The sequence below is a fragment of the Eschscholzia californica genome, unplaced genomic scaffold (genome assembly GCF_041429995.1).
Source record: "Eschscholzia californica isolate CP2 unplaced genomic scaffold, dmEscCali1.0.p SCAF_4, whole genome shotgun sequence".
Lineage (NCBI taxonomy): Eukaryota > Viridiplantae > Streptophyta > Magnoliopsida > Ranunculales > Papaveraceae > Eschscholzia > Eschscholzia californica.
In genome coordinates, this window is record NW_028238461.1 from 15,984,913 (window position 1) to 16,008,250 (window position 23,338).

The 23,338-nt window shown below is 35.2% G+C and overlaps 2 protein-coding genes across 3 annotated transcripts; one reads left to right on the forward strand and one right to left on the reverse strand.

Moving 5' to 3' along the window:
* Positions 1-442: 442 nt before the first annotated feature.
* Positions 443-5,111, reverse strand: LOC147543177 (uncharacterized). Its single transcript, XM_086637854.1, has 9 exons — positions 4,937-5,111; positions 4,760-4,839; positions 4,348-4,487; positions 3,039-3,883; positions 2,832-2,969; positions 1,960-2,680; positions 1,723-1,854; positions 824-1,636; positions 443-742 (listed from the first exon to the last, which is right to left on the reverse strand). Exons 4-8 carry the CDS (start codon positions 3,462-3,464, stop codon positions 1,122-1,124), a joined length of 1,932 nt encoding a protein of 643 aa, XP_086493980.1. The 5' UTR covers positions 3,465-3,883; positions 4,348-4,487; positions 4,760-4,839; positions 4,937-5,111; the 3' UTR covers positions 443-742; positions 824-1,121.
* Positions 5,112-17,588: 12,477 nt separating this feature from the next.
* Positions 17,589-23,063, forward strand: LOC147543178 (WRKY transcription factor 71-like). Of its 2 annotated transcripts, XM_086638000.1 has the most exons (5): positions 17,635-18,073; positions 18,175-18,377; positions 19,468-19,614; positions 21,819-22,298; positions 22,742-23,063. In XM_086638000.1, exons 1-4 carry the CDS (start codon positions 18,068-18,070, stop codon positions 22,270-22,272), a joined length of 810 nt encoding a protein of 269 aa, XP_086494126.1. In that variant the 5' UTR covers positions 17,635-18,067; the 3' UTR covers positions 22,273-22,298; positions 22,742-23,063. The 2 variants fall into 2 exon arrangements, with proteins under 2 accessions (XP_086494125.1, XP_086494126.1); XM_086637999.1 differs by having other exon boundaries at positions 17,589-18,377.
* Positions 23,064-23,338: the final 275 nt, after the last annotated feature.

A 23,338-nucleotide genomic window follows, 5' to 3' on the forward strand; every position in this document is an offset into this window, starting at 1 on the left:
ACAATAACAAAACATTCCAAGTTTTTTCCAGTACTTAGTAACAGTTAACAAACACAAACATAATTTTCACATAAACAACTATTTATGACCCTTCATTTATCATCCTTCTCCATACCTCCTTTGATTCCTCCAAAATTTTGAAAGTTACTTCTACCCTCTTTCTTCTTGCTTTGTCTGCATAAGTTTCCAGCTGCGAGCAGGACCCCGGGAAATTGGACTAGTTGCTTATGTTGAAGATATCCTCCAACTGGAGCATTACGTAGAGTCCACAGTCTGGACTGTTTGATTCAATAATAAAATGTGAGTTTAAAGAAACTTAATAACTACTAAAGTAAGGAAGCAAATTTGAGACTCACCTATCCCCTTGCTGAGGGCAGTCAACCTCCTTTACATAGGATATCTTTTTCGTCATCCTTTCTTTAGCGTATTGCCCACTTCGTTTGCGGTTGCACTTCATCTTTATCAATGTTTCTGCCAGCTGCGATGCAAATTTCTTTGCATTACTGTTGCATTGCTTAGGCAGGTTAGTGTCACGCTGCAAAGAGTTGTAATGCTTCCATTCATTTTCTTCGAATTCATAGACAAGCAGAGTCCAATGATGACCCTCGAATGAGTCATCTGTGTACGGCGTATTCAGTGGCGCACACAACGTTGTAGTATGATCTTTGATGTATTGCGCTTCCAGCCGCTGATTTAAATTGGCCTCTATACTTGCCTGACTCCGCTCTTGTTTGATCAAGGTCTGGAAATTGTTATATATTTTAGACTACTATTTACTCAACACCATTTAAAAATGAATTATATGTTTGACAAGGAAACTTACAAAAAGCAATGAAGATAGGAAAATAACTTCTTTGTTCACGTCTCTGGCGTCCTGTGCCAGGTGGTCCTCAAACCAGTCTATGATTTGCGAGTCACATCCCCGATTCATCATAAGTTCATCCAAATCTTTCGCTTTCAGGCAATGTTCTTTGTCCTTGTTCCACACTTCGAGGTTGTACATAGAATTCAATCCAGCCACACAATTACTTTCCAGAAAGATGTAAATTTTCTACACAATTTGTTTACAATACATTTTTTTGTTTACCAGACATTTAATTATTTACCAGTTACTGAGTTATTTACCTTGTCCACCCGTATGTCATGAATTCTAGCATTAGTGATTTCTCTTTCTCTTGGACGTAGGGCCATAACCCTCCCTGTCTCCAGTTACTTATTGGTTCTTTCACTTGTTTCTTCATTGTTATCGACTCTACATCAATCAGTGGGAATTTAATTGCAGCTGCTCCTTTGGATGTTTGTTTTCGTGTTCTGGGATTATCCTTTACCCTTTTGATAAGAGATGTTGGTTTAGTAATTGACCCTTTCTGTGTCTTCGATACTACTCGTTTTGGGGGGCTGACGTGTGGTGATGTAATTTTTCTACTTGTTCCAACATGATCCAAGTTTTTGGATACTTCTTCCACCGATGCTCTCCCCATTTCTGCAATATCGGAGAAATTCTCTTCAGCTGTTTTACAAACCTCATCTCCCTTCTTCTCCATGTCCGGCTGTGGTGGTGGAGTCCATACAACAATTTGCGTCCCAAAGTTAAGATCAAAACTTGGGAATTCATTGGTATCATCCTTCTGGATCTCTGTCAAATAATGTATATTCAGAAAAATAAATTTTTAACAAACTCGGAAACTTTAATTATTTCACCACATAATTTGCCAACATTACCTCTCTTGTAAGGCTTCTCTTTTTCATAAGTATCATCCACCCACCCTGGCTCCTTTCTTGACAAATTGATTCGAACCTCATCCTCATCATCCATCTCAGCATCGCCTTTCTTTTCTTCCTCTCCCTCATCGCCTTCATCATTTAGCATGCTTATTATACTTTCTCAGAAAAAAAATAAAACTGAAAAAAAATAATATTTACTGAGAATATAAAATAAAATAGAAACTATTTCATTACCATCTTCATTGCCATCGCTATCATCTTCGTCACTGTCTTTAAGTTGATACTTATTACTCCGATCATTTTTCTTGTCCTTCCTTTCATCTTTCTCCTCTTTCTCATTTTCCTCTTTGCCACTTCCATCCTCGCTTCCATCTTTCTCCTTTTCATCTTCGTCACTGTCATCATCTTGTTCCTCATTATCATCTTTCTCATCATCTTCCTCATCATCTTTTTCTCTACCCTCATCATCACTTTCTTCTCCTTCATCATCTTCTTCTCCCTCTTCATCATCTTTTTCTACACCCTTTTCCCCCTCATCTTTCTTGTCTTTCTCATCTTTCTTGTCTTTCTCTTTCTCCTCTGTCTTCCCTTTCTCCTCTATCTTCTGTTTCTCTTCTTTCTCTTTCTCCCCATCTTTTGGATCTTCCATCTTACTTTTTCCCTTACGCCTCTGTGCGTGTAGCTCCTCCACATTATCCGCAACCTTGATCAGGCCATCTTCTCCTCTAACCTGTTCTTCTACAGGAACTAAAAAGGTTTGAAGGAGTGCCTCATATGCTTTGTAAGAATCATCCCTATCCACGCACGCTTCTCGCAGTTTTTCTTTAAGTTCAGCATTTTCCTTTTGTAGCTGTTCAATCCTTAGAAGCAATTCATCTACCACTTCTGTGTTCTTTGGGGCTGACAGCAACTCTTTTTCTTGATCAGTTGGTGGGTACACAAATGATTCACTGACCTGATTTAATGTACAATAAACCAAATTATTTACCAAGAACTAAACATTTACTAGGAAATAATTTTATTTACCAAGAACAAAACAATTTAATGGTTCCTTTTCTATTTACCAGAACAAAACAGTTTTCCATTAACACTGATCAAATGTATACCTGTTCTGCAGTAAGATTTGCAAGCTTCTGGTCAAATGTATCATCTATATTGGTCAAAGACCACCTCACGATCCTAGGCACCTCATCCCTAAACCTCTCTTCTCGATCAAAACATGTAGTATGCTCGCAAAACCACAACTATAAAAAACATAGAGTATGAGACACATGAAGTTAAGTTTGAATTTAAATGATAAAAAACATACTCACAGGAAGTAATACAAGGCACCCTGAAGCTTTCAGTGGGTCGTTGGGGTACTTATTGATATGATCAATTAGGAATGAGTGCATTGCTGTTGGCCAACACAAAGTTTGAATTGATTCCATTGTATGCAAGTTGAAGAGAATACGCATTGGAACCTTGTAACCTGTTAGGGGAGCAAATAAAACACTTGCAGAAATATACATGATGATCAGCCTGATCACATCCATGTCATCTACCTCTCCGTTGACAGCAATTCTCAGTGCATTGGATATTTGTATGCATGATATCATTCCAGGGATTTCACCGAAGTACTTCATACAAAAATCTATTTCAGGCTGCTTTACTGATCTATTTTTAGGGAAGACTTCTCTCACCTCTCTTGACAATGGCATACCTAGAATTAGGGCCACATCTTCAGGTTTCAGTTCCATTTCTTTCCCCGCCAACGTAAACCTTTCTGTCGAACTAGAATAGAGGCAGAGAATTTCAAAGATAGCCTTGTTGGGTTTGTTTATGTTACCCAATCTATTTTGTCCTCAACAAAAGCCATCACCAAATTTTTAAATGGAGTAGCGGCTAACAACTCTTTCTGTCTAGTCGACATCTTTGGATATGTGTTCTTCATTTGTCTCCACGTATTTCGAAGGGCATACTTGTAAGCCTTCGGCACCAGTGCTGCCAGGTTGGGTGGTCTATTTTTCCGTTCACCCGTTGAGTTTCCAACTTCTGTTTTTGTTTTCTTTCCTTTCTTTTTTTTGCTGCTTTCTTCTCTCTCTGGTGCAGCTTTTCTCTTGCCTTTCCTTTCTCTCTCTGCATTGTCTTTTACTTCAATGCTCTCAGTACTTTCTACCTGTAAAAAATTTAACAACCAGGAAAGAATGTTGTGTCACACATTACAACAAACACTTGAAATGCATGGTCATCTTTACCAGGAACCCAAAAACATTTTCAAGGAACAAAACATTTACAATGGATATTGAGCGTATACAAAATGATTTACCAGGAATAAAACAATTTACTGAACAAAACATTATTCTCATGAAGAAATCCATATCACTTGGAACAAAATAATTCCAGTACAATAAAATATTTTCAAGGAACAAAACATTTTACAGTAAACAAAATTATTTACCAGGAATAAAACAATTTACGGTGCAAAATATTATTCCCATGAACACTAGACAAATCCAAATCACAGTAAAACAAAATATTTTCAAGAATAAAAAACATTTACCAGAATTTCATTTATTTACCAGGAATATTTTCAACATTAAAAATTTTCAAGAACAAATGATTTTTTTTTCAGTTTCATACCTTCTTCTTTCTTGGACTAGTTCTTCTAGCCAGAATTTCTGCTATAGGTCTTTCCTTTACTGATATCTCTCTACTGGAAGTTGGTTCTATGATAGTCACACCCTTTGATTTCTTGTTTGTATCTTTACTTTTCACCATATCTGCGTCAAAGAAATGAAAGATTATACACAAATTTTATGGTTTCTAAAAACTTCTAGGGTTTCTAAAATCTTCTAGGGTTTCAAACAAACAATAAGAGATCATTTCTATAAACTTTAATGGTTTCTAAAATCTTGCGTCCAAAAAGAAAGATCAATCACCATATCTGCGTCAGAAAGTTAAGGTTTTCACAAATTTTAGAGTTTCAAAAAACTTTTATCAAAGAAACTTTTATCAAACAAGTTTAGGGGGATGAAATAGAAGTAAAACCTACTTGAATCCCTTCACAAACTTGTAGATTCTTTCTCCAAACAGACTTGAATCCATTCCTTTTCTTCAAAAAAACTTGAATCCCTTCAGAAGTAAAAGTTGAAGGAGGAAGATGCAAGAGGAAGATGAAGGATGAAGAAAAAGTTGGAGAAAGAAATTTCTTGAGAAGGAGCAAAGTTACCTGGGAAGAGGGACTCGGCGTGGGAAGAAGTTAATGTGGAAGTGACCGTTTGCAGGAAACGTCACTTCCGTCCCTCGAATCAGTCAGAAATCGCGCCAAAAAATTCGCCAAATCCCGGTTCATTTTCAATGGCACGGGGCGTAAATTCGATGAACTAGGGGGTTGTTTCCGTCATTTGAAGTCCCGGCCTGACATTTTGGACCTCTCGTTTATTTATGGACAACCGTGGACGCCCAGCCCATTTTGGGCCTCCTTTTGGACGTCCAGCCCAATCCCTCATAATATTATTCTCTTTCAACAAACACAAGAGAAACTATATTAGTTAAGAAAAGTTGAACAAAACCTAATTAATTTGTGTGGTCATCCAACTCTTAAAAAATATCAATAATAAAAAAGAAAAAGATGAAGATTTTCATATAAGAGGGGGGGAAAAGAACACGGATAATTAAATCATCAAAATTACTACTTATCCCATATATTAATTATATTTAACTTGAGTTTCGTATGGCATATATTAGTATATATTTGGCTCCAACATTGAGCTTTATATTTTGCACAAAACTTAGGAAACAGTAAGAAAAACATGCAACATTTGATATTTTGCACTGTAGTAGATCTCTAAAATGCAAAAATCAAACACCTACTTAGTCTAGCACGTCGGGGATGGGGATGGGGATGTGTAGAAAACATACAGTACTTTACTCTTTTAGCTCAATCTTAAACAGTGTCTATCAGACACTCATTCTAACAACCATTTAGCCCAACCTAATTTTCCAATCAAATAACCTCATCTTAAATGCAAATAGTTTAGTTGCAAACAATAAAAAAAAAGTTTCACAATGTGCTTAGATTCACTAGGTTGGTCTTGAACCAAATTATCCAGCCTAGATATATATGTTATGTACATGATTCAAATATAGGGGTGTTCATTTATTATCCGAACCGACTGATCCAAACGGATTTGGACGGTTTGGGGACCGAACCAATAGAGAGCCGGATTGATTCGGATGTTAAAATGACAAAACCGAGTGATTTGGATCGGTTTATGGATTTGGTTGACGGATAACCGAACCAAACCATTTATTGTTATTTTTTATATATTATATATATAAATAATATGATGGATGAGTGTGATTTGAAAGTTAAGTTTGTTCCATATTTGTTGATATTGTAGATAAAGTAACATAAAGTAAATGGTGTGTATAATTGTAGCTTAATTCAATAGTTAAGTTACTTCCATATCTGTAAGTCGAAAATGCGAAATTTTGGTTATGATAAAATGTCACAGGTGGTTCGGTTATCCAACCGATCCAAATCATTCATGCATAATTCGGATCGGTAACCGAACCAAACCATGAATGGATTGGTTCGGATTTAGATTTGAAAAAACCGAACCCTTCGGTTTGGACTTTGGATTGCCCCAAAAAGTCGGTTATCCAACCGCACCCCTATTCAAATCGAGCACAAAAGCATTGTTTTTAAATTGAGAAATTTGGTTAAACCTCTTTATAAATTTTTTTGTTTTGGTGAAAAAAGATCACTTAATATCTTCTAGTCTTCAGCTCAATAGATATTTTCATAATTTGCGACAACTTCGTAGCAGGTTTGCAACAGTTTGCAGCAGCTTTGCAACAAGTTTGTAGTAGCTTGCTACAACTTTGCAACTGCTTGCGAAAATATTTCAAAAAGATATTGAATTTTTCACTAAACAGAAAATACAAATTTTGAATTTTTAACTTAAAAAAAAGTGTATTTCAAAATTTTAACTAAATAAAATATAACTTGTCTTTTTAACTTAAAATTTTTTAAGTTGGATCTTCTGTCCAATAGAGTTGTTAGTCTTTGATTATTAGCCTAACCCTAATTATGGATTTAATTCCCATGCGTAGAATTCTCTTCAAACAAGTGAGCGTGGTAGCTTCACACGTGTTACCAACTAACTAGAACACTTGCTCGAAGAAGACTTAATAATCGGCGAACAACCAAGTGGTCCACTAGTAGGGCGATAACTACCGACAAAAATGAAAATACGTGATGTGATATTCTTTCACCCAAAGCTAATTAAAGTTAACAAGGATTTGGTTCATGCACTTGACATTTATAGTATCTATAGTGTGGGCAGTTCGTGATTCTAAAAATGTGAGTTTTCCTGGTTCAAGTTGTTCTGAAAGTCATTTTCAAGTACTACCATAAGGAAACAACAAGATTTTGAAGAATCAAAACTTTAACACAAAATATATTAATTAAAAGATCTCAAATAATTAAGTGAAAACTTATGTAACCATGACATCATGGGAACTGCTGGTGGCATAGTAATTAATCATGATACCATCTCATCTATTTTTCTTATTTTCTTCAATCTAATCAAAGACAGGTCTCTTTTAGTCTGTCCTTCCGAGTATTCTCAAAGACGCGTTTTAACGAGGATGTGACCTGTGTTCACCGGACAGAGACGGATATATTAAGTACATAACAAGGCCGTGACTAAGAATCTGAGAATTCTGTGCGAAATTTGAATATGCGTCTTTCGTGTACTAAAAGTTACAAACAAAAGTTGAAAAAAAATGCAAGATAATTTGTCAGTCAGTAGATGAAAACCACAGACGAGCATGCTCAGCCTAAAATGATAAAACGAAATAAAATTCTTTGTACAACATATATAGTTTAGTTATCTATTTCCTAAAAGCACCTCAAAAGTTGAAAGAAACGCACCCAAAATAAAAAATGGTTAAGAAAAAGTGTAACGTAGCATAAATAAAGATTGATCTAAGAATTGTACACTCAACCTGACAGAGAGACACAACCACATAAACTCTAAAAGCGCCCCATATAGTTGTTTTAGGCGGTACATTTACACAAATATTTTGCAGCAAAAAAGGCGCTAGAAACAGCAGCTAGTGGCGCCTATAAATCCCATCCAAGAACAATAAACCCAAAAATAATAAAAAGTACATTCAAAAAAAATAAAACTATGCCACATGTGAGAATCAAACCTATGGCACTAGCATGGTAACCCATGTCCATAACAAAGCTAAGCTACCACATTTTTGTGACAAGATTAACTAGATACGTCTCATTAAAATAAGTCCGGCTATCTTTATGAAGCAGGCCCCTTGTCGTAGAGGGCTCAGGGCCGGTGTCCAACTCGCATTAGGTCAAACACAGACCTGATACGTAATCTCAACATATGAAGATAATTTTAGGAGGTATAGTTCTAGTCATTAAAGAGAATTTGAAGATAAATTTGGGGTGTATAACATCAACCCTTTGATATAATTTCAGAATTATAATCTTAGTGATTGAAAATGGTCTGAAGATAAGTTTGAGATACAAAACTTCAATCCATGAAAATAAGTTTAGGAAGTGTAGTCTTAACTATTGAAGAAGAATATATTCTAAAAAAAATATATCATCCTCCCATATTACATAGATTAGAATTTCAAAGCTAACGCATATGTTCTTTTAAGTGGTCAATATAGCAAGACGAAAGGTCAATAATTTGAACACAACAAATTCTTCTGTGAGGAAGTGTAGTCTACCTTGGAGAAAAAAATGGTGTAGTCTATATTTATCTCTGCCTTCCGTTTTTGTAAAGGGAAATGCTAAATGTACAAAGAATCTTTGACAAGATTCTTGACAAAATGCTAAGTGAACGGTCCCGATCAAAGTCAAACTTTGAAAAACTTTGATCTACTTTTGTCTTTTAGTGAAAATGAGTCATTAAGTCAAGAATTTTGTCAAGGACTTTGTACATGTAGCACTCCCGTTTTGTAAAACTTTCGAGCCTACACATTAAACTGGGCTCAAAAACTAGAAAACTTGTCTATTTTAAGTTATAACTAGGTCATTTTTACTTTTGGTTATTTTGGTTTGGACTTAAATGGAAGAAAATATTTTGGAAATCAGTAATAATCAACCACATTGTCATTGAATAAGCTATTTCTGTTTCACCCTAGTAGCTCTTGCAACTTGCAAGAAACCTAATGATCTGGGGTCATCCATGTTGGGAAAAACGAACACTTAGGCGCAGCGGAAATATAAGAGTTTTTCCCTTTGTGTTAGTTACGAGGATAATATAGAAGAATATGTGGGAGCAATAAACAAAGAACTGAAAGTAAATAAGACAACGATTTTTAACGTGGAAAACCTCCTCAACGTGAGAAGTAAAAACCACGGGACTCGTAGTCCAACCAAATCAACTATGATAGCAAAGTAGTTACAGACTAGGTCCAACCGAGACTCAGACCCTTCCCAAAAGAATCAATCTCAAACACGAAGAAACACGGAGAAACCCTCACAAGAAAGAACAAAACAGTCCAGAAATCTGCAGCCCAAAACGACCCTAAATTCACTAGGATTCCGGCGACCAATCAACTATCCCTCTGTACAAATACTAGATGAATATGTCAAGAACAGTTCTGCCAAATTTCAGCTCAATCGGAGAAGAACTCACCGTCGGATTTTCCGAACAACGAAGACTGCACGTGCTGAAAAAGTTCTGCCCCGCTCTTCTCGGCAACCTCCTTCTTCTCTTGTGCGTTTCTAATTGTGTTGCATACTTCTAATTAAGATTAAGGAAGTATTTATAGACTTACCCTTAACCCTAATTCCACCGTCATAAGTAACCGACCCAAAGAAACTCGACTCGGGCCCGGGTTTGGTTTCCTAATCCAAACCCAACTAGGTTTCCCCACTAGGAGGAAAACCCAACAATCCAAGTGGTACCACTAATATACTCACCAAAGAATGGAGATTTTATTCGGAAAACTAGAGAAATGCTTGGCAAGGGTCGAATTTAATTTGTTTTCAATGCGTCATAAACTAGAGATATTGGGTAAAAAAAACCACAAATTTTGACCGAAGCGGATGAAATTTATTTATTTTTTGAATCATTCTTTACAAAAAATACGTCATATTTCATCTATTGTGTTCGAAATTTGTTTACATTGTCAGTGGTTTTGGTTGAAAAATTTCACTATTTTCATTCATTAAATTTTTATCTTAAACTGAAACTTCTTTAGTGTAAATGCGCTTATATATTTTTTAATTATATCATGTCTAATTAATTGATTTATTTCGTCTTTCTAGACCAAGGTTTTTTGTTCATTTCTTAGATAACACGCAGCTAGTGGAAGCACACCTAACGTTAAACTGGAGAATGTGGAAGAAGTCCAACCTATCTCATGATTGAATTTGACGCAGTATTTTGACACGAATCTTGTATGAACTTAATCAATTAATTCAGAAGTGAGGAACTAAACACTTACCTTTTCTTGTTTGCATTCTTCGTAAAATTGACAGTTCATCAATTGAAATCTTGTTACCAGAGTTGAAACCCTTAAAATTAATGGAGTTTTAATCCGGGAAAAAAATCAAACTAACAAGAGGTATGAATTGAACCTCAATAAATTTTGCGACAGCATTTTTTTTAACCCAATAAATTTTGCGATATTTTAAAAATAAATGAGATGTATCTCTCCCTATACTAAAAGCATTGTTCTCCCTTTCTAATGCACTACCTCTACTAAGTAGTGTTCTTCCTGTACCAAAGACCTTGTTAATAGGTTTAAAACTTTTTTTTAGTGAAAATGTTGCCCTCCTGTAAATAAGCTTTAAAGATCACTAAATCAGCTATTTGAAATCTTTGTGCCCAAGTCACACCGCCCTTGTCTCAGTCTCTTTGATTTTTTTTTTTTTCTCTTTTTCTCTCTATTTTCGGTGAAATAAATTTTTCATTCGGCTGAACACCTAGAAAGAGGTTGAATTTGTTTTATTGTCAGCGTGCCTCGAACCTTTGACCTCAAAGGTGGAAGACTAAATCTTTTACCACTCTAACCAAGGATAGTTGACATAATTAACTCCTTTCTCTCTCAATAATTTAAAATATTTTAAAATTTTGTTAAATCTGTTCCAATCTTTGCGTTGTTCTCTCTTTAGAACCCTCTGCATTATTCAGGCGTCTTTAAAATCATCAGGCCGAATCACGGTGGGCCTAAAGTGAACTATGAAATTTCCATTGAGGCCTTTCAAAGAATTAAAAAAATTATATAATGTTGGTCCCTTGTTCCTATTAATAAGATGTACATGTTTTTAGATTACATTGTTTGAATAACGAGCAGATTTTTCTCAAAAAATTTTGAACTTGTTTAGTTTAATAAAAAAGGAAAGTTTTATAGAAGCTCCCCATCTTGTTAAAAGGTCCCCTCTTGTGAATTCGATGTGAGTCCATCGAATTCACAAACATAACCTACTGGAATGAATTCGATGGATTCGTACCGGATGGGCTCTTGTGAATTTGCTGGACTCGCACCGAATGGTCTCGTGAATTCGATGGCTCACACTGGATTTACAAAGAGGGACCTTTTAACAAGAAAGAGGGGTTCTTATGAAACTTTTCTAATAAAAGTTTAAATTTGAGGTCAATTTAAATACCACTTTGTTTCTAATTAGAAAAAGGACATATCATTGTAATGCCACGTACTTTAATTCCATTTGTATAACAACATTATAAAATTAAGTTCAAAGGAGCCATTTCTCTTGGTAGATAGTTTACTTTGGTCTAATCATGTACATGATAAGATGTAACTGCAGCAGAAAAGCCTCTTATGAAATAAGTACAAAATTGTACAACACAATTTTATTTGCAATTGTAGCGAATCATTGTTCTAAATATCAAATAATGATGTGCATGATAAGAACTTAAAATGTGACATGGCAATGTTGATATACATGTAACATATAAACAGAAAATAAAATATGAATAAAGAAAACTATTTACAGAAAATAAAATTCAATTTGATTTGCGGTGGCTTTGGCCTAAGCGGGCCTTGAATATCACTATTGTATTTTTTTTTTTTTTGTTGAGAAAACAAGGAAAAAAAAACGAAACTACTACAGAGCCTCCGCCAGCGATAGAGTCGACGACCATGTGGATCTTTCCATCTTCCTTCTACCCCATTTTGCTAGCTTGTCTACATCTTTGTTGTTGTTTCTCGAGATGTGCTTGAAGGCGATGGAGTCGAATTTATTCCTGATCTTTCCGATTTCGTGGAGATGCTTCTCAGACTGTCAATGGATCGTGGCTCTTTTGCTATTAATGTTGTTGATTAGATTTTGGTTGTCACTTTCTATGAGGATCCTTTTAATTTAAAGGTTTTCCGTCCATTGTAATGCTTTGAGAATAGTTAGACATTCGCATTCCTCTGAATTTTGGCTTCGAATATAATCCGCTAATGCCATCACGAAATTGGAGTGTTCATCGATCAAGACGCATCCATAACCTGCTGGTTCCTGTGCCGTCGTAAACGATGCATCCACTTTGACTGTCATATAATTGCCCTCCGGCGCTGACTCAAACTGTTCTATGGTTTTGCATTTAGTGTTCGGTTGAGCCGTCATCGTTGCTATTGTGTTCTTTATCACCGCTATAACCTGCAATGGGGATTGGTCCTTTCCTGCAAAATTTTTTTCACATCTCGCCTTCCAAATAAAGTATATAATTTTCGCAAATAATATTACTTGTTCTTCTTCTAAGTCTTTCCATTGAGTAATCCATTCGCCTATGTTGTCAATCTTATCTGAGTGTACGCGAAAATGAAACCAGATTTGTCTAGCATATGCACACTTAAGGAGAATATGAGATATTGTTTCTATTTCATCACAGTAGGTACAATTAGTGATGTTGCCTATATATTTCCCAATTCTATCTCTTACCGGTAGACTGTTTGTGCAACATTTCCATAAGAATAGTTTAATTCTGGGAATAGTTTTGAGTTCCCAAATGAAATTCCATTTGATCAGCTCCATTTTCTGGTTGGTTTGGTTGTTTTGTCGTAAAAAGTGGTACATCGATCGTATAGAGAAATTACCTGATTTTGTCAATGTCCATCTCATCGTATCCTCGTTCGTTTCCTGTAAGTTAATACTTAGAATAGCATTACATATATTAGGTTCAAATATTTGCGAAATAACATTTTTGTTCCACTTGTTATTAACCATCAGTTGAGATACCATCTCCAACTTGCTATTGTAATTATTCAAGATGGGCGGGGGATAGTTTGGAATCCAGAAGTCATTCCAAATATTCACCTTGGTGCCTTTATGGACCTCCCAAAAAATTAACTTGGACACCTGATCATAATGTTTAAACATAGATTTCCAAAGCCAGGAATGGGTTTGATTGGCGGCTCTAGGTTTAGACTGTTTAGGAAAGTATTTACACTTCAGGAGCCTAGCCCAAGGAGTCTCTGGATTTTTCAGTGTTCTCCACACTAATTTACTGAGGAAAGCTTGGTTATCAATCGTAGGTAGTCTAAATCCCAGGCCACCTTCTTTCCTGGGTTTGCAAATTTGGGACCATTTGATCGTATGAATGGACTTTGATTTTCCTCACCAAAAAAACCTTTGCAAGATCTCAATGCGGTTGCTTATGCCCTTTGGAATGGCAAAACATCGTATTAACTCCCAAAACACGCGTAAGTCGGTTTTATCTTCCACTTTTTCTTTTTTTTTTTGTTGAACTAATCTTCCACTTTTTCTTAAATGCATCTACGTATTCCCTGGATAAAAATGTCTATATCAGAGGCACGGAGCGTATTGTCTTTATAAAAGAAGTCACCAATAATTAGAGATGGACATAGCTCGAGAGTGACTTGATTGCGTGAAAGCCAAGTTATGTTTAGAAACAAATTCGATTGTAGCAGCCCATTTTGGTTAGTGACTTGAGGGCTATATATTTAGGTTTGCCCCACTTCCTCTCTCTCTATTATATCCCTCTGAAAACAATAGCCTTTTCCAACACGCAATTCTCATCCACCGGACCTTTTCAAACTTTACAAGATGAAAAGAAAATCCTCATTTAATTTTCTTCATTCCAAGAAATTGCATTTTTACCAAAAGAGAAAAAAAAAAAAACTTTTCCAACTATCATTCTCGAAAGTGTTTTTGAAAACCTACTTATCTAAACAATCTTCACACCGATTGTCTTTTCAAGCTGGTTTTAGTATGCATTATATTTGATAAAATTTGACGAAATTGTATCCCACCAAATTTTATACCTAGCGATATTCAGATTAATTTTGTTAAACTAACATTAGATGTTTGGAATATTATAGAATTAAAGTTTACCCAAATCATACGTTCATCATTTTAAATAGATAGCTTTTGGATGTCCCTTTGCTTTCCTCAGGGTCGACTAATATTGACTCAACCTTCATAAAAAATGGAAAAAAAGAACATTGATAGGAATGTGATCACCTTCTAGATACATTATATGATTTAGAAATTATTGAAAAGGTAGAGATGTTTGAGTTTTAAGTAGAGAAATTTAGTCAAAACTTCTTACAAATTATTTGATTTGGCGAAAAATAATATAAGTAAATTTTTTTTTTTAGTCTTCAACTCCTTAAGTACTCCCTCCGTCCCAAAAAGAATGACCTATTTTGAAAACCCAACTTATTAAGGGAACATCATTAATTGGTGTTTGACTTTCAAAAATAACATGGTTTTTCCAATTGTATCCTCGTTAACTATTACAATTTACAATGAAAAAGTTGAACTTACCTTTAAATAAAGTTGTCATTAAATTTATAGTAGTGGGTATTATTGGAAAGAGCGAAAAGTTTCTTTCTTTATTTTTAGAAATAGGACACTAAAATGGGACAATCCAAAATAGAAATTAGGTCATTCTTTTTGGGACTGAGGGAGTACTTTTTTATTTGAAAAATACTTGCAACAGTTTTGTGACACATTGGGACAGCCTTGCAACAGCTTTTCAATGCCTTACAACAGTTTCGAAAATATATTGAATTTTTAACTAAACAAAATACAAGTATTGGATTTCGACAAGAAAAAAAATTTATAATTTGTCTTTTTTACTGAGAAAAATAAAATTGAATCCTCCGCCTAATTTTCTGCTTTAAGTAATAATGGTAGATCGCCCGGTAATACTAGTGTGTGTAAATCATTATACCTATCTTGTGGGGATAAACTTTCTTTTCAAATAAAAAAATAAAAACAATTTATCTTCTTCATGTTTATGAAGTACTACAAGGGTGAGAAGTGTATTTATTTAATTGTAAATTGCAAATCATAAACAATATCAATAACTAATACGAATACTAATAGTAAGAGAATGTGAAACCCAGATTTACGTCTACAGGCTCAAACTTAGTAAAAAATGATAATATTTTTGGGGTGGATTTATAAAATTTTCGTTATGAATAAATTCTACACTGTTATACATTGGGAGCGGCTGTAGGCGCCTCCCAAAACTACTGTAGGGGCCTCCCCTCTGTAGGCGCCTCCCAAAACATCTATAGGGGCCTCTTGAGCACCTCCATCCTCTTCTTCTCTTCTTCGTTTTTCTTCTTTCTCTCTCTATTTTCAATCTAACAATCAACCAACTAAAATCCATTAATCTTCAAAAAGATTAAACACAAGATTAAACCCTGAACTCTAAACCTGTTTTCAATCGTTTTCGGCTTCCTTCTCTTTCAACTTTCGTTATCTTAAACCAACTCAAAAACATAATGAAACCCCTAGATTTTGCCAGCCAACTTCGAAAGCGTGATGAAGAACCCCTAGATATGTTGTCCAATTTCGAAAGTCTGATGAAGAAAGCCTAGATCTACTGTCCAATTTCAAGTGTAATGAAGAACCCCACCATTAATGAAGATCCAACATTAATGAAGAAACCCTAGATCTACTTTCTCTATCTTCTCTCGGAGTGATCAGTCCCAAGTCTAAAGGATGGCCTCGGCTTGGGCCAGTCCTAGACCTATCGGACTGGACAGTCCGACCTATTTCGGACTGGGCCAGTGCGAGGCAAAACTTTGAGCCTCGGACAGGTCAGTCCGAGTAGGGGGCGCCTATAGGTGTCGGGTGTTGACTACGGTCAAACAAAAATTGGAGGCCCCTATAGCATTTGGGAGAGGCGCCTTTAGACGCGCCCTTATACATTTAGCTGGCTAGCAAGACAATTATTTAATGTCCTTTTTTTTAACTAGGAAGATTTTATAAGATACTTTACTATTACTCAATGAAAATAAAATAATCTTGAACAGAAGGAAACCTATCTTTCTTGTATTATTATTTTTTGTTTAAATATATATTTTCCTATGAGTATTTTATGGGATAGTTGCATTAGTTTTGGTCCTTTAAAGATACTAAGTCACTATAATGGCCCCCTAATTAAAGATCAACAATTTATATTTTGGTTTTCTTTAGAATATTTTCGTCAGTCGACTATTAGTCGACACTAACAATACACTTTCTCTTTCTTTTTTACTCTTTTATAATTTTATTCAAAACTAATTCTCCATCCAATATTCGTCGTACATTGGTAGTCGCAAATGATCGATCAGCCACCTGCCAGCAACACAATAACATAAAATAATATATATATATATATATATATATATATATATATATATATATATATATATAAAGAACTTGAAATAGAATTTCATCTCTTCTTCTCCTTCCTCTTCCACCACCACCAACAAAGGCCAGAATCACTACCGTCTGTTTCTCTTCTTCTTATTCACTCTCTATTCCTCAGCAAATCTAAATTTTAGGAACCTCAAATTGATCAAGGGCGGCGAAGGGATTGCTTCCCCTTTTGTCTCCTTTACTGATCTGTCAAGGAGACGAAGGGAAGTTTATCTTTCTTCTTCCTTCCAGATCTGTCCACTAAGATGAAGGGGAAGCTTACCCTGCACCTTCCTCAACAGATTTGAAGACCAGATATAATGAGAGAGAAGAAGAAAAAGAAAGACAGGAATAAAAAAAAGATAGAGATAAGGAAGGAGAAAGAAATGGTGGTGGCAGAGGAGGAGGAAGGATAAGACATACATTTACTTGTTTTCAAAAAAAATTAAATGTCAATGGTCGCGACAGGTGATCGATCGATCATCTGTCGGAGAACAACATCCAACAAATAAGAAGATTTATTAGGGGAAACTGATTTTGCATAGAAAGGTAAAAAGGGAAAGGAAAAGTGTTTTGCTAGGGTTGAGTAACAATTGAGTGACTCAAATATGCAAAAGGGAGCCAAAATAGAAGTTGGTCAACTTTAGGGGGCCAAAATGAAAGTTCATTATCTATAGGGGGCCTTTTTGTTGAGTTAGTCATCTATATGGGGCCAAAATGAAATTATCCTTTATTTTATTAGTCATCAGAAGTAATGACGATCATCATAATGAATTCGGCTGAAATTTTAATCCAAATATAATTAGAGAGAAGAAGAAAAAAGAGAGACAGAAATGAAAAAGGATAGAGATAAGGAAGGAGAAAGAAATGGTGTTGATGGTGGTGGCGGAGGAGGAGGAAGGATAAGAGACATTCACTTGTTTTAAGAAAAACTTCAATGTTGATGGTTGCGACAGGTGATCGATCGATCATATGTCGGAGAACAACATCCAACGAATAAGAAGATTTATTGAGGGAAAACTGATATTGAATAGAAAGGTAAAAAGGGAAAGGAAAAGTGTTTTGCTAAGGTTGAGTAACAATTTACCATCTCAAATATCCGAAAGGGAGCCAAAATAGAAGTTGGTCAACTTTAGGGGGCCTTTTTATTGAGTTAGTCATGTATATGGGGCCAAAATGAAATTATCCCTTATTTTATTACAGTATCTTTTTCTTCTTCTCCACTCTTCTTCTTCTTCTTCTACTCCTGATTGTGTGTGAATACTGACAGGACAGAGACCTCGCACGCCCCTCCAGAAAAAGTTCAAATAATAACGCGTTCAAAAAGATCTTCCCTCTCTCTCTCTCTCTCTCTCTCTCTCTTTCTCTCTCCAATAAAACCCCCATATTCTCTCTCTCTCTCTCTAACTTCTTCCTCTATCACTCTCTCTCTCTCTCTATATTCGCTAGTTCGTAATCGCAATCTCACTCACCAATTCTCGCGCCTACAACCTTCAATTCAGATCTCTCTCTCTCTCTCACTAAAAATCGATCTTCTTCAGAATCAATCTCCATTTATGGATGAAGATGAAGAAATAAACAAAGCTCATCACGAATCTTCAAAAACAAAAACAGAGCAGATTTCAACTGAAGCATCAACTAATTGGATTGAATCATCAGATTCATTAAATTACTTCATCAGAAGTAGTAACGATCATCATAATGAAAGTAATATCTTAAATGAATTCGGCTGGAATTTTAATCCAGAGAGTAATCATAACCATCTGATTACTACTAATATCAATAACTCCTCTTCATCTTCTGATCAGATGGATTTGGATCGACGATTAGAGTATTTAACGGCAAGCAATTACAGCTCTAGATCTCCACCGGACGATCAAATTCTCCCGTCTGTTCCGGCGAGATCTACTGATTTTAAGGTATCTAATCCGTCGGTATCATCAAGCTCCAGCGAAGAAGTATTGCCGGAAAAATCAATTGAATCTACTGACAGAGAACTGCCTGATAAACCGTGAGTCATATGGTGGTATTTCTTCTTATATCTCCCCGGAATTTTCAGTGGCAGAATCGTAATATCTTGTTTTCCCAGGGCTAGTATAATTATTAAAGACCATTTATTTCTTGAAGATGAGGAAAGAAAATAATTTACTGTTAAAATTGAAATGAGGGAAAACTTTTTGGGCGGAACAAATTACTAACCTGTTTAAGAGTTACAAACTTTTTAATTCAAATCAGAAGAACCTTTTTAGGTCGGTAGTGGCAGATTCTGTTAAAGGCTATTTTAACAGCCGTTGTTGCGGCTGGAATTGTGCTTTTGTTCTTTTGTGGTGGATTTATTATTATTCTTTATTCGCGATATAAGATTTTATGGAAAATGCGATTTCGTCTGTCACTGACCCTCTTGAATTTTAGGCGAGAAATGTGACCGGACAGAATTTAAGGAGAGAAAGTTTTGTACTCCTATATTTTTTTCCCTAAATTATGTCATGTCACATATCTCGGTCAGGGTTCAGCTCGAATAATAGCTGAGCTGACTATCACTCTTGTATGATTTTTGGTTCAATAGGGTTATCAGAAAACCACTTGTGAGTTCATAAGGCCAGTGAAAGCTCTTAAGCTTTCGAATGGCCACTATAAGAATTTCTCATTATTCTAGAAGTTATTTATTTTTGTTATTAAATGCACAAAATTTGAGCTTGTAATGTGGTCATGATTCCTTGAGTCGTATAGAAAAGATTCATTTATTCGCATCCATGTAAACGAGTGTCGGCTGACTTACTCGGACTATTTCCATTGTTATGCGCGTATTAGAGTATAACTGTAAGTTCACGATGAAATCCCTTACTCCCTAAGTATCGATCATATTCGAGCTTATTATTTTTCGTTACTTTATTATTCACTAAGAATATCATTTGAGCTTAGTTGTTTCTTATTCATAATATCTCTGCATGTTTATAAGGTGAGCTTCTACATTGTTTTCTTTGATGTTTTGCCTAGATAGTTTATGTTGGACATGTAACTTCATAAATTAAAGATAGCAACAACATGAGTGCACTACAATTTAATATACATAGAGGTAATGACCTACTTTCATTGTGTAGGGCGGCAAAAGGTAGAAAAAAAGGGGCAAAGCGAATTCGACAACAACGATTTGCATTCATGACAAAGAGCGATATTGATCATCTTGAAGATGGTTACAGATGGAGAAAATATGGTCAAAAAGCCGTTAAAAACAGTCCATATCCTAGGTATGTCATCAACTTAATTCACAAATTATAAGTATATAGACGATAACGAGTGACACTAGGGAGAGGGTTGGCGGGTTTTCGTGGGCAGATTTCAGCCCAACTTAATTAGTTGTTTCTCTGACAGAAGAGATTAAGATTAATGATCTCCAAGGAGTAAACCTTACCCAGATCATAGCTTTGAGGTTCATCTTACTTGATTCATTTTGTAAAGCTCCTTTTTTCCAAGAGATTGTTACAGTTCATTTGTATGATACGTAGTCGGCATTGCATCGTGTGCCATGTAACTATCAAGAGTAAGCTCATAAGTTGCCCTAGAAACAACATGAACATCATAAATGCTCTTAAAGTAATGAAACAGAACCCTAAAGGGCATGCTAAGTTGCTAACAAACCCTAATTGTCACCGAGATCGAACTACCTGAATTTTATTTTGTAAATATACGCGTATAAATTGCATGAGACAAATCTATAAAGGTAAACTACTGCCCTTAACATTCGAACGCACAATCTCTTCGTATTTAAGAGAAAATGGACTACAAGCTCACTTGTAAAGCTTATTCTTAGCTGTGGTAAATCCTTAGTTTTAAGCACTATACAAAGGTTTCCATGCTTAAAGTACTTCTACTCATCACTTAAAGTAAACCATAATACTGATCTGACTTTACCTTGTAAAACCTGTGTTTTCTGGTCAACATCAAATCTTACCTTTAAAGATTACTGTAGTTGATTACTAATTACTTTTGCATGCATTGTGCAAATTCAATCAGAAATATCCAACTAACCCTTAGCTTTTTGAGACATCATGTCTAAAACTGAAAACAACAACCACAAGATTAATATAGCATTAGAAATACTGGAAGTTTGTTGAATCAATAGTACTAAAGGATTGTTATTAGTTGAAGAGAAATGTCCCTATAGTTTTTTGTGGGAATTAAAATCTTGCCTGAAAAAATGGAGACTAACATTACTCTGTTTATATGCTTTGTTGGTTGTATGCTATGAATAGTATTAATTGTGGTAATAATAGTGGTTAGTGACCATAATTAAATGTCAGGATATGGATGTAGCTAGGTATTGTATTATAAATGGCTATGGAGGGTTGGAGGACCCCTCTTAGTACTAGGTTATAAATTAATACTACTTGAATGGTAGAAAGCATGCCATAAGGGCATGTCTTAAAAGTCCTTTTAAAGAAGAATTTAAATATGATTTAATAAGAAACATTATGCCTATACCTTCTTCTTTTTCTGCTAAAGTGTAAAAACTAACGGTGAGAATAGTTCCACATGGGAGAAGAATTATCTAGCAACCAAGAGTATAATATGTAGGTCTTCTCCACTCATTGCCAATTGGTTTTGAGTTGGATGACCAAAAACTTAACATGGTATCAGAGCTAGGGCCACACGTGGTAGGTTTAAAAGACACACGTGCTTCACATCACCCAAAAAACATACGTGTTAGGCTAACCACCCCAACACTTAAGGGGAGCGTGTGAGGTTTGAGAATAGTCCCACATGGGAGAAGAGTTATACCACAAACTTAACACTAAGTTAACCCCACACATTATTGGGAGAAACACATACGATACATATAGTGTTAAAATGTTATTTCAAGAAACACATAGATATCTATAGTGTATTACTTTTTGTTATCAACTTTGTTATTATTTGTTTTCTATAATTCGTCAGCATCAATATTTTAAGATAAAAAATTAAGGAGTTTAAGTTTTAGTGCCCATAAAAGGGTAGCTTGAGGTTAAAATCTCATTTGAGCATCAAAAATCTAAATATGATCATGAACAAAAATAGTGAGAATAACCCCACATTTAGATAGTGAGAAGTTTCATTGTTCCAAGATTAAACAAACAAAATTTAGGGGTCCCCACAAAGGTCAACTGATTTTGAGTGAGATTGTTTGTAAAATTAATCTACTATAGTGTTTTCTTAAGTTAGGTTTAAAATTTAACTCGAGGTCTGAATTGATTACAATCAAATTTCAGAATACTTAATTTTATCTTACTTATCTGAATAGATAATTTGGGTGATTCTTTTTGTCTGTTTAAGTCAGACGAATCAAACTTAGAAAATGAAAAGAAAAAGAACACATACATTTGCAATTTCTTTATTTATGTTTTGCTAGATAATCTTGAAAGTTTTATGATAAGATAACGATCCCATACCCATTAACCCATGTTCTTGTTTACAGGAGCTATTATAGGTGTACAAACAGCAATTGTACAGTGAAGAAGAGGGTCGAACGTTCATCTGAAGATCCAACTATAGTCATCACTACTTACGAAGGCCAACATTGTCATCATATTTCCTCTGGATTCCTACGTAATACTGGTGGTATTCATCATCTCTTCTCATCTCATGATCTTAATCGCTCTAGTAGTACTTCAGGACCAACCCAAATTATAAGCAGCAACAAAACTTCAGCGAGCAGTAATGATCCATATAATATTCCAAGGAATATGATGCAGTTTCCCTTATCAGATGATCAATTATTAGGGCAAAATGAATTATTAAGGCCGGCTTCCTTATCGTTATCATCACCATCTCAAGTATCAATGGAAAGTGTGGGTTTGAATAACCTTCCTAGAAGTACTACTGATGAAGGACTTCTTGGTGATATTGTATCAGCTGAAATGCGCAGATGATATCGACAAGCATATATATATAGATGGTACGAACCAACTGAACTTAATTCATTCATCTTTCATGTTTTATATCTAGTTCATATTAATTAGTAATAAATCAGTTTATTTAGTTGGGTAGTTTAAGTGAGCCTGACATACCCATAAGGCCATAAGCATCTCATGGATTTAGGGTAAGGCAACATTTCTTTGTTCTCTAACTCAGGTTTGAAAAAAAAAATTGAGGTACCATTTGACTCGAGTCAGATTTTAGACTGTTTGTTTTTTCTGACTCGTGACTCATCTGAATAGGGCTAACTTTAGTTTTTCTTGGCTGCCTTATATTTGTCATGTATTGCTCTCAACTAACCAAAACATTAGCTCTGGGCTTTCAAAAAAAAGTTAGCTCTGGTTGTTTTTGTGTACTTCATTATTTTATGTGAATATATCATCAGTTAGGTTTTTTACTATATCTATTTCATGGTATGTGCAGGCAATGTGTGGAAACTCGAATTAATAGTACGTTACGATTTCACAATTCATTCTTCCAGGCCAACGATGACGACTACGTAGCTGATGGTGACTAGAGGTCCGTCTTCAATATTAGATAATGCATCGATCCACTATATATATTATATATACACACTAGGAATATTGAACCACTCTGTGAGTATATAAATAACTTAGTTGTAGACTCCCTGTTTAAATTATTTGGTAGTAGGTGATTATTTTTTTGAGAATTCATGAGAAGATATCATTGTTGTACCACATTATTTTCAAGACTATCACAGTCTGAAAGCGTCTCTTGAACCTCACACTTGAGTTGCTAGCTAGTTACTTCAATCAGATTCTCATGAGGAGAGTTCCAATCAATTAGAGTATATTTGTATTAATTTCTCTTGTTGATTTAATATAGGCAGCGGGTTTGGAGCATCCTAAAACGTCTCTAGAGAATAAAGATATAGTCAACCAAGATTGCCTTAGGAGACATTATTTTTTAGCCTAAAAATTCACTTGATTGTTATTTGTGCTCCAATCTTCATCTTACTTTCACCACCACAACTTCCGATCATCATCACCATTTTTTATC

Excerpts from the sequence above, each read along its gene's own strand:
- LOC147543177 (XM_086637854.1), bottom strand. The coding sequence starts at position 3,464 with ATGGAACTGAAACCTGAAGATGTGGCCCTAATTCTAGGTATGCCATTG. Across the intron at positions 2,970-3,038 it reads GGTGCCTTGTATTACTTCCT|TTGTGGTTTTGCGAGCATAC; the intron begins GTGAGTATGTTT and ends TGTTTTTTATAG. Across the intron at positions 1,855-1,959 it reads TAGCGATGGCAATGAAGATG|GCGATGAGGGAGAGGAAGAA; the intron begins GTAATGAAATAG and ends TAAATGATGAAG.
- LOC147543178 (XM_086637999.1), top strand. The coding sequence starts at position 17,923 with ATGGATGAAGATGAAGAAATAAACAAAGCTCATCACGAATCTTCAAAA. Across the intron at positions 18,378-19,467 it reads AGAGAACTGCCTGATAAACC|GGCGGCAAAAGGTAGAAAAA; the intron begins GTGAGTCATATG and ends TTCATTGTGTAG. Across the intron at positions 19,615-21,818 it reads AAAAACAGTCCATATCCTAG|GAGCTATTATAGGTGTACAA; the intron begins GTATGTCATCAA and ends TCTTGTTTACAG.